Consider the following 12,304-nt stretch of genomic DNA (forward strand, 5'->3'; position numbering starts at 1 on the left):
TGCAGGCTATTGGATGTGTCATTCAGTGCAAGTGAGATCATTTTCGTGTCTTATTGCTCTCAATAACTTTTTTAACATCGATCAGGTCCCAAATTATATTTTTTTCCTGCATGTTTTTTTTAAATACTGAAACCAAAATGTCCAGACACAAGTGCTTTCTGAGGGAAGGATACGCCATTTTTGTATTATACCTAATATATAATGAATGATATTTAATTAGCCTAAAGCAAAACTGTGCATTAATAACTATGATTTATTTACTATGAACTTTTTAATTACGTTTATTTTTTCATCTATTCTTACCTTTTTATTCAGCAATGCAGAATCGCTTACAGCAGCATCACAATGCATCATAAAAATCTTTTATGGAAAGTACACCTTTTAGAAATCGTACAAATAAAGATTTTTTTATATTTAATTACTATTTGGTACATTGGGATCGCTGGACGAGGGTTTAATGAACTTATTTTTCACTTTTGCCTGTAACTCGAAATTAGACTCTGCACATTTCAACTCATTTAGAAGGCACAAGTCACATACTTTTTTCTCTTGGGTATACACTGTGTAAGTTTGCATAATAAGATCATTTTGGACAGGTACACACTGCAATGTTTAGGGACAAACAGTTAACCTGCTTGGTGACAAAAGAAATACTGGCGACTAAACATTAACATTTTTCATTTTAAGTACAAGTCACTTAAAAAGTGCTTTCTCTGTGCTGTGTATTATATAGACTGTCCCTAGAATACAGTGCTGACAAGAGCAACGACAGTGAAGTGTAACATAAATAACTGTACTGTGTGTGTGTGTGTGTGTGTGTGTACAGGATTAAGCCTTCAAAAGAGTAGCAACAGCTGTATTTAACAGCATTTAAGTGTACGTGGCCTTTGATTTAAACAACTTTAACCACATGAAACTAACCAAATAAACTTTAGTTGTCACATTGTTCACTGGTATTGAATAAGCAGTTTCATTATATCTGCATCAAAAAAAAAAAAGATTTAAAAAAGCACCCGTTTACTTAAGTAAACAGAATTTCATCAGTGAATAAACATCTGTGGGATGTACAGCTGATCTATTTAGAGGCAAAATACCTCTTTGCTAAGAGAAATCTCAAACCACATATCGTATGAATTAAAAAGTATTAAATATCCAGAATCATTCGAATTTACACACTGGCAAGCTCAATACATAAGCTCGGTTAATTAATGATTCATTGCCGTCTGCAGATTGTATCCGTACAATCATTTATAATCAGCTTGGATTTCTTCGGCAAAGAACAAAAAATTACATCTATTTAACATCTTCATAAACTGATCAAAATCCCTCATGAAACGCAGTAAGTGGTCTGGATCGCTGGGCTTTGATAATGAACTTGTTTCAGTTGTACAAAACTAACAAACCAATCACAAGGGTAATGAAGCTGCATGCAACAACATGCTAATACAAATTTTGATGAGTTGATAATGGACTGACAGAGCTGTCTGGAGGACAAACAAAAAGAACACAACTAATCTGAGAGACATAACAAAGATTCAAATAATAAGCTATGAAGCAGATAATGACACACTGACTAAAAGTTTTTGGCCAGACATTTGTGTCCATGCATCTCACAGTCAGGATTTAAGGTAGAATCTACTGCTTTACACAATATCATCTCTCAAGGCGAACCAAAATATTACTGTGATGTGACAACAGATGCATGAAACACTTTATGACTACCGCATTACAATGATCAACATCTATGATAAACTGACCATGTATTAATGGTGTAATTATTTGGTGTGGGGTGATGCTGAGATAGGCTTCATCCTCATGCAACCTTGCAGAGGACAAACATGTTCGAAAAGTGGATGGATGGACCATCTACTGTATGATCAACGTAAGTCTATCAGATATCTAATTATGTTTGTTTTAATCCTTTGGTCTTAAAAACCTTTTGGAGTTTTTTTTATTCTAGCATGCACAAATCCACACATATACTTCACTGAATGACACAGGGTTCCCACACCTTAGTTAACTTCAAATTCAAGGACCTTTCAAGGACTTTCCAGGTCCAAAACTCTCAAATTCAAGGACTAAATGTGGAGACACATTTCAAGTGAGAGCAAGGTTACATCGTGTTACCTTTAAGACACAATGTTACAGTTCCCTTTCGAGGGAACTCGTGCTGCATCACTGCAGTGACACTTTGGGGACGCCTCCAGGGGTAAGTACGTCTGAATGTGTATATCAAATTCAACCAATGGTAAGGCTTAATGACAAAGACAGGGTGACGCGGGAGCCAGGAAGTATATCGCTATCTGAAATATTGCCAAAGACGACAGGAAGTATGGCAAGGAAGACTCAGCGTCTCGTTTCCTTCTCAGGGAACAACAGTTACATATGTAACCCGAGACGTTTTCATGTGTCAAACATAACTATGCAAAAAAGCATTTTGGTATGAATCAACATTCGCAAACAGAAGATATAAGCATTTAAAGAGAACAGTTTAGCACGTGTATTATCCTACACTACACAGGGAATAATATGGATTTTTTTTCAGAAAACTTCTATAGTTTTAATCTATAAATAGATTCAAGCATTTTCAATGACCTGTATCTATGTATGTATATTTTAAAAACTTCCCAGGGCTTTTATTCCCCCAGATTCACAAACTTTCAAGGATTTCAAGGACCCGTGGGAACCCCGTGACAGATGCTTTCTATAAAAGGTGGCCATGGGCTACTGTAAAAAAATGCATGTTAGCAGAGTTAGCCTAAAATTTCAGCTATCCATCCATCTCACCACCTTTTCTGTCTCTAGTAGAGGCCACACCCTCACTTCCACCTTACCTGAAAGCGGAGGATTATGGTCCAGATGAGTCCGAGTGTGAGACGATGATTTCCGTCGACAATGTCGTGAGAACCCATGTTCTCCAAGTGAACCTTTTGTTCCTTCAGAAACTGTAAAGCTTTGTCGACGTTCTCCAGACAGTGGATGCGCATACGGCCCTTCGTAGGTTTTGGCTAAGAGAGATAGAGAGAGAGAATAAGAAATTAAATGACTGATATTCTGATGAATAAATAAATAAGTCAACAGAGGGATAGATGCAGACCAGCTGTTCTCCAGAGAGAACCTCCAGAAGGCGGATGAGCATGCGGCCATCACGGAGGTCAGTGTAGAGGTCACCGATCCTGCAGGTCACACGTCCCAGATGGGAGTTTACCCATTTAGTGAAGGTCTTCTTCTGTACTGCCTCTCTCTCATCTGGAAGAGAGAAAAAGGTTTAGAGGTCAAAGGGCACAAATCGCTGACATTAACTTGGGGGCAATGAAATCCATACACAAAAGCGCACACTAAAAAGCGAAGATTGCAAATTATTGATTAAAATTTCATTTGGATTTTCTAGATGGATGTTACATGCTCTCTGTTTGAGCATTTCCACCACAGCTTTCTTTCAAGAAACAACCAGATTTTTTGTGGTGTGTATTTTTATTTCCAAATAAATTGCACCTTTAAAGTTTATCATTTTGAGTGATGTTTGTGTCTTAAACTGAGTATTGGTATTTTATAATATAACTTATATTTAATGTTTAAGTATTTTATTAGTCAAAATCAAATGTCTTTATTCATAAATATGTCCTGATTGATGTCAAATGACCTCTGCCAATAATCTGAATTTCTTTATAAGCTTAGAATTTATTCTCTTTATTTACATTGAATGGGTTTGTCCAAAAAGGCTTTCATGTCGTTCCACCACATTGAAAAACTATAATAGCAGAGAGGGTCAAAAAGCACTAGCCTACCAAAACATGTTTCCAAAACACGTTTTTGTTCAGAAGACATGAACCAGCTGAAACGGACAAGGAGATCAGCGAGTACATAACGGCTACTGTAGTTGCAACACACATTTGGAAAAGCGAGGCGTGAGAGAGCACTAATCGTTTGAATGCAAAATACAATTTCACCACTAGATAGGGGAAATTATATTTACTGTCCCTTTAAGATATAGTTTTCTCTGTGCAACTACCGTGTTGATATAAAAAATTATTAAAATAATTCATTTCACACACAGCATTACTATGTTTATGCATTTATATTTGTGCATTTTATCCAAAGTGACTTACAGTGCATTACAATACAGTATGGTTTTAACTGTAGGCTATGTGTGTTCCCTGGGTTCGAAGTTCGAACCTAGGGCTGGGTATTGGCAAGGGCCTCACGATACAATACATATTACGATACATGGTGCATGATACAATGTATCGCAATACGATACAATACGCTGTGCGTTGCGATACATTGCAGTACTTTTTCTTTTTTTTATCAAAAATATAAAAAAGAGAGCTGATTTTTTTCTCAAAGCCAAAGTGCGGCCACACATCGGCTTTGAAATATCGACAATAGAGAGTCAAATATCGACACACTATCGCAGGGAAAAATGTATCGCAATAGTTAGCTGTATCGATATTTTTGCACAGCCCTATTTTCGAACCTATGACCTTTTGTGCTGCAGACACAATGCTCTACCACTGAGCTACACAGGAACACAAATGCATCTCAAAAATGCATCAAAAGACTCTTAAAGGATAATTCCGGTATTTAACACTTTGAGTCTCATTTCTGGTTTGTTTTGGATGAACTACAGTGATGGACACAGAAATTTTGACAATGTGTCGTGTCTTGAGTTTTTGACTCGTTTAGAAGCGTCTCTTGACTGCTTCAGAATGGAAGTCAATGGCCATGCACAAACATGTCATTAAAACAACACTTAACGTTCATTTTCAAAACTGTGCTACTCACCGAGTGCTTCGTGGTGTTCGTTGATGATTATAAAACGGCTCGTTCTGGTTCTTCATTCTGATTGGTTGAAACGCGTTCTAAGCCGTGATAAAATACCCCGGTAAACCCACGGTTCAGACCGCATCACAAGTATCATTGCGCCACTGTTGCTGCGTACTGATTTATGAAAAAAAACACCACAGTCTTTAATCATTTTTTAATTTTTCTACCTTTGCACAATTATGGCGATATCCAGATAAATGTCAATAAATAAAACATTTCGTCAATAAAGAGAAAACGTTCTCTGAAGTTTTTTTGTCTTATTGATATTTCCGCTATTATCCACAAGATGGCAATCTTACCCAACTTAAACACTGACGCATTCACTCGACACAACAGCGTTGTGGTGGATTTAGCGTGACGTGTGTTTTGATCAGGCTCTGAATCTGATCTCTTACAAAGTTCTTCACAAAAATGGAATTATCTCCGCATTTAGCTGAAAATTTGAGAGGTGATAACTGATAAGACAACAAATGAAGGTAGGATGAAACGGTTTTTGATGTTGTTGGAAAGCGGATGGACTGTTCTTTCATTTGATATTTTATTTTTATTATGTTTATTTAAAGAAGATCATTTTTCTGTAAGACATTCAACTAAAACTGGGTGGCAACTTAAAAAAACGCTGACAGGGAAAAAGTTAAGCATGCTTCCAAGCATATTTGATCATCACTTCAACAGTTGCACGATATAAATGTTAATGTATAAATTAGATGAATGTTGATTTATAAAATAAACACCACAGTCTTTAATCATATTTTCATTGTGCCTTTGCTGCGTCTCTGTTGTTTGTGAACTGCGCTCTGTTGCAGCCACACAGTTGATTCTGAGGAACTACTTTGTTTGGCGGAAGAGTAATATTTATACTAATATAATTACAACTTATTTGTGTTTTATTTTATAAAACCCCGCTAACGTTATGCATATGAAGTAACCGTTTTATAAACGCAATAAACCCCTCGAAGCGTTGGGTTACCAGTGCATTTTATAACAGCTAAGGGGGTTTAGGCACTCCGCTTCGCGTCGTGCCTAACAACGCCCCTTAGCTGTTATAAAATGCACTGGTAACCCACTGCTTCTCGGGGTTTATTGCTTTATTAAAAACAAGTTGTGTAGCGAAATACAGTTTCTGTCGTGTTTTATTTGGCATTTTGTAAAATTCTATTGACTTCTCTTGGAAGACTGTTTGCTCGCTGATATATCACTCCGCCACCGGGAAACAGAAAAGTGTCTGTTTGTTTACATGTGATTGTAGTTTTTTCGCTCGGTTTCTCTCAGAAGAAATTTTTCCCTTATTTGTAGGGCTGGACCAGAATATTCGAATATTCGTTCCGTGGGTTGACATTTGATTTTCAGTTTTGAGATTCGAATATATATATATATAAATATTTTACAGCGTTAATGCAGAGCTTTTGCCAAGCAGGAAGTGCGCTTCACGCTCCCGCTCTATAGGTGGCGCAGACAGACCAACATCCATAGCCAACAGCCACCAAAAGGCACCAGTGTGGAAGAGATCGCCTTGAACGTAAAGCGCACTTCCTGCTTTGGCATTTACGCTAATAGTGTTGTAAATAACGTTCAGTTTCTTGCAAAAACTGATTGATTTGCTTCACAAGACGTCAATATGTCACACGGAGTTATGGGGGATTACTGTTGTATTGGATATATATGCTTTAGCTCTTAAAGTGTGCGTATCTGTTGACTTGCATGACCGAGCACTGGGGTTTCTGCAAAATATCTTCTTTATTGTTCTGCTGATGAAAAAAACATATTGGATGGTGTAAGTGTTATAAATAAACTTGATTTTGAAAGTATGCTACCGTTTTATTACAGTTTCTTGGACTACGTTCATTCATGCTTCAGACTCAAATATAGAGCGGAAGTATATACGCGGTTGTGAGGTATCTGAAAAAATAGTTCCACTATAGCAAATAACACGGATTGAAATCATACATTGCGCCTATATATTTGTTTTTAATCATCAACGAACACCACGAACCACTCGGTGAGTAGCACAGTTTTGAAAATGAACGTTAAGTGTTGTTTTAATGACATGTTTGTGCATGGCCATTGACTTCCATTCTGAAGCAGTCAAGAGACGCTTCTAAATGAGTCAAAAGTCAAGACTCGACCCATTGTCAAAATTTCTGTGTCCATCACTGTAGTTCATACAAAACAAACCAGAAATGAGACTCAAAGTGTTAAATACCGGAATTATCCTTTAAAATCAAAAGATTTTACAACCTGGCATAAAATTTGCATTTATAAATGATGTGTCACACAGTGGTCAAACTCTATTAATACAACTTAATTACTGCAGAGCATCGACAGCTTTGACTGATGGCTGTCCAAGTTAATCAGAGCAGACTTCACTCACATTCAGCCAATTACATGAAGGGAAGGGCGGGACTTCACCAGTTAAAAAAAGCCATATAATGTGATGTTTTCCTTATATAAGGTTTCTCTGCCCATAATCTAAAACAATGAAGGACACGAATACAAAGAGAGAGTGAGAAACTAATCTGACAGAGGACAGGAAAGAAAGACGAAGTAAAATGGACGAAGCTTGATACAACTGTGGACAGATGAGTGTCTAATGAGTAAAGGAGATAGCGTTACGCAGTATTAGCGCTGTGAGAACTCAGTGAAAGCATATGGGCCTGGTCAGTAAGAGGCTCAAACAACTGCCATCATCTAAATGACCTTTTCAGAGGAACAACAATCTGTTTACCACAAAATCCCGCACATATTCCCTCACTACCACCTATACTCAGACAAATGGAATGGGACAAAGCATTGTCTTGTGTAGTGCCGGATACCACTACAAGATTGTTCCTGTAATGAGTTGAAATGACGCATGTTAATTTAATTACTGATAAGAAAATGTTACGAGCTCCAAATGTCTCAGTCATAAAAACAAACAACAAAAGTACGTAAGAGCACAACAGCAGCAAGAGGCAACGTGAGGTCAGCTTTAGATCCATCTGGTGACAGATCTTCTCTTTAACACACACATATGCTGTTCTCCATTAGTACTGAGCTTGTTATTTCACCTGGAACCGGATCAGAAGTTAATAGTGTAAACACACACACAGACAGAAACGCCAATATGACCGAAACAGCCCAGTGATTGACTTGTAGTCTGCTAGATGTGTTTACAACATCTGAGTTAAGGAGAGTGTGTTTGTTTATATGCGTCTGTGTGTGTGTGTTTGTGTCTAAAGAGGCCTGATCCTGGTTAGACTGGACAGATTAGAAAGCTATGAAAAAACACACCCTCTGCTCTCTCACACACACGCAAACGAGTAAAAGAGATGATATCTTCTAACAGATTAAATTCTTGTGTGTTTTATCTACATCATCCATCTCTTACTCTCTCACTCATGATTACTTTGTAAATATGAATCTTATCTAAAATTTATATAAGAGTTCCTTTCGGAAACTGTGTTTGTGAATGTGACAGTCTTACTGTTGGAAAAATAAACACATATACACAGTTTACATGTCCAAGTCACAAACACACCGCATAACTCGTTTACTTCAATTTGTATTGTTTTAGCAATTTGATGATTCTACTACTCAAGAGCCCATTTTCATGATTTTACATTTCTTTTGGTGTGTTGGTGGGGTCGCACACCGGACAAGAAGCACCATGTATCTAAAAATAGAACACATTATTTCCTATGAATGTACACACAACGGCGGCATCAGACGTATGGCGCTGATATGCTGCTCAAATCCCTGCCGCAGCACAGAACTTCACTCACATAGTTTAACATTAAATAACATATTTGTCCCAAATCGTTAAAGGGGTCATAGCGTGAAAATCTGACTTTTTCCATTGGTGCTTTTATCAACTTAGGAAATGTGTAAAAGATCAACCGAGTAACTTTGTTTTAGTAAACCATTCTCTGCAAGCATGTGAAAAATTAGGTTGTTCAGATTTGGTGAGGTAGGTAGCAAGGCCAATTACAATACTACCACCCTTTAATCTGCACTATCCAACCACAGCACTGCCATTTAGTGCAGAGAGAAAGAGAGAGAAAAAAATAATTGACAGCACAATTGTTTCAATTGCAACAAACCATCATCACTGTGATCAGTGTTTGCATTTCATAAGCTCACTTGCATTTTAAAGGACACACCCAAAAACGGCACAATTTTGCTCAGGTCTACAAAGTGTCAATTTTAACATGCTATAATTAACCTTTGAGGTATTTTGAAATAAATCTTCACATACGCACTCTGGGGACAACAAAGACTTATTTTATATCTTAAAAAAATGTATAATATGACCCCTTTAACGATTAACATAAGCTGCTAATGCATATTTAGCATCTTGAAGTAGACTCTGTCTGACTAAGCTTGTGCTATTTATTGTGCACATTCAGTGTGCGATACATTAAAGTTGTTCTACACACAACGCATCGCTTCTCGCCTAGTGTGCAACCCCCTTAACTCTTTCCCCGCCATTGACGAGATATCTCGTCAATCAAGAGAAAACGCTTCCCCGCCAATGACGAGTATTTCCGTCTTTCCGCAATACCGCTATTCAGAAGTTTTTAAAACTTCCGCAACTTTTTAAAACCGGAAGTATTGCCCTATGACAAGCTGCTTCATGTCCGTGTCTGTTTTAAAGATCACTCTGAATGGGATCTCTATGAAAAGTCCGTCACAAAAATGGAATTATCTCTGCTTTTTGCTCAAAATGTGGTGTTTTTGCAGAAACCTACCCATATTCAAAAGCTGATTACAAAAGAACTACTGAAGGTAGGATGAAACAGTTTTTTTTGTTTGAAAGCAGAGGGTCTGTTCTTTCATTTGGTATATTGTATGTTTATATATTTGAAGAAGAACATTTTCTGGAAGGCATTAAACTTTTGTGAAAATCATGAAAAACGCTGGCGCTGGCTGGCAACTTTTTTTAAAAAACGCTGGCGGTGAGAGAGTTAAGTGTCTGTTAGTACATTTTAACAATATGCTAAGTTACAAATCCCCAAATCTTCGATGACGCGGGTTTTCGTCTCCAACTCTTTTCTTGGACTACAATGAATGCAAGGATTGTAGGCAACAGAAATCCACGTCAATGAGCGGTGGAAGTAAACTATGCACATTATCATAATTCTGCCCGCTTCGGCAGTATTGGTAAGGAGCGGCACAATGTGGTTCGGCAAATATGGTAAGTAAAACCGCTTCGGCAAATATGGTAAGGAGCACCACATTTTCGTCAATCGCTTGAAGTATTCGGCCACTGGATAGCTGGCCAAGCGGAGCACACCGCGCTTTTCAGAACAATGAGCTTTGTAGAAATCGACACGTTTCAGAAAGGCGGGGCATAGAAGAACAACATTTCACGGTGTGTGATAAACGATGCAAAATGTGAATTTATAAAATGTACCCTGCGTGCCAGCCGAACTTGGCCCCACCAACAACACTTCAGGTCTGGAAGTTCGGTCTGGTGTCGCTCCGTTGTGGCGCAACTATGCTCGAACCAAAGCTGGTCGAACCAATCAAATTGTCAGGCAGGGCTTTACACGATGATGGACAGATGATCAACAGTAACCTAATCGACCACATCACCAAAGAGCTTGTGTTGAATCCGTTTACAACAATGAACGCGACGGCTGCCTCTGGAGAATTGAGATGTGAAGATTCTGCCATCGAGTCCATTCTAGAAGATACCGACAGTGCATTGATTTTAAAAGAAAAATGCGATCAAGGCATTTGTTGATCGGGAAGATGTTTTTGCCATCCCTCCTACGGGATTCGGCAAAAGTTTAATATATCAGCTGGCTCCGATGGTTACTAAGAAGATGGGACACAATAAAAATGGGCAACTAGCGGTCGTTGCCAGCTCCTTTTCGGAAGCCTGTGGATGAAGTTCATCTAACTTACAAATGGTAAGAGACTGTATGACTTCGTAAATAATTCACAATGTCGTAATATTGAAATGTTGTAACGTAGTAGGTGTTGATGTACGTTCGCTAACTCAGACTTAGTACAATCATAATGTGTGTCTCATTGTAGCGAAATAACTAGCAGTTCAGGTCAGGCTGCAGTTCAAAAGGACAGACGCCATTTCAACATACGTCACACACTCGGTTGCTCTGATTGTTTGTAGGTATATCCAATTTGGTACATAGGCATTTTTTGTCCTGGTTTGGTAGAAACACGCCCCATAATCACAGGCAATGGAGCGGTATCAGAAAGGGTGCGTGTTATTCCTCATCATGAAAATATCATAATATTTTAATTGAGAGCAAAGTATACTTTGAATCACGTTCATCATGTCAGCATACACAGCACGCCCATTAAAAGTCTAAATGCAGATTAGCGTGTAAACAGTAATATGTAAACAAGCTGTAGTGCACATGATGTAAAGCTACAGTCAGACAGACTTCAAAAGGCACATTACACTTTGTCCAGACTAGGGCTTGGTCCTTTTACTTCCACAGATATCATCAAACTCACACACAAACTAGTACAGGAAAAATCTCCACACACCAGCTGAAGAAACCTGTTCAGCTGGTCAGTGTTTCAGAGATGAGATATGTTTTCAAGCATACGAATACACATAATGGTAGAAAATGCTCTCTTAGGACCTCTGCTTTAATACACAGACCTGAATAAGTTTGAGTTGGCCTGGCTTGCATTATGCACACAGATAATTTCCCCTCTGGCCAGTTTGTTTAAATGTCTAATGTTACTCTGTAACAACACAGCAGAAAATGGGTGCATGTGAAATTACACCTTATATAATGATAGAGATGTGGCAGGTGATTTGGCAAAACTTAGATGGTTGAACTTTAGTTCCTGGTTCCTGGTAAAGAAAAAAAATCACCCCAAAACTCATCCCCACGTCATTCTAAGTGTACATGAGTTCTTTTCTTCAGTAGAACAATTCTGTATAAAATGCTGTAATCTTATCTTATATGGGCCAGAGATCATTTTCATTTTTGGGTGAACTATTACTTTTCTCTTAATATGCACACAAGTGCACAAAACCACATGTTAAACATCAGGAGACAGAGTAAAGAGTTTAATGATTGCGTTTTACTCACATATGAAAAGATAATCAAATATGAAACATTTGTGTATATTTGAATGGATTTTTTAAATATAACTTAGGGGCAATTCACATTTTATGTCTTTCCTGCGGAAATACATTACCGGTAATTTAAATGTAGCTGCACGCCAAGTGCGCTCAAATAAAGAGCGACGGTGTCGCGGCACATATATGGTCAAAAACTATTTAACCTTTTCAGAATGCTGTGTCCGCACCACAGGTCATGTGATAACAACCAACCAATGAGATTCACCCTTTATGTATCAACATTAGGCCATGTAAACATTTCATCATTCTGTTTTAGACGCAAAATGTGTCCAATTGAGGTGAATAGATACAGTATTTAGCTCTTACAAAATTAAAAGAATTTGTATAGTGGCCAAACAGGCTGTACTCATTAATGAAGCATTTAACAAA

The 12,304-nt window shown here is 37.9% G+C and overlaps 1 protein-coding gene across 4 annotated transcripts in view; it reads right to left on the reverse strand.

Annotated features, from left to right (window-relative positions):
• The window catches only part of sptbn2 (spectrin, beta, non-erythrocytic 2), a 97,603-nt gene that overhangs the window by 27,052 nt on the left and 58,247 nt on the right, over nt 1-12,304 (reverse strand). For all 4 annotated transcript variants that reach the window (XM_073860519.1, XM_073860518.1, XM_073860521.1 and 1 more), the window contains 2 exons: nt 3,098-3,249; nt 2,835-3,008 (listed from right to left, as the gene is read on the reverse strand). In XM_073860519.1, coding sequence (XP_073716620.1) covers nt 2,835-3,008; nt 3,098-3,249 — 326 coding nt within the window. The remainder of the gene's footprint in view (nt 1-2,834; nt 3,009-3,097; nt 3,250-12,304) is intronic.

This window comes from Misgurnus anguillicaudatus, chromosome 22, assembly GCF_027580225.2.
Source record: "Misgurnus anguillicaudatus chromosome 22, ASM2758022v2, whole genome shotgun sequence".
Taxonomy (NCBI): Eukaryota; Metazoa; Chordata; class Actinopteri; order Cypriniformes; family Cobitidae; genus Misgurnus; species Misgurnus anguillicaudatus.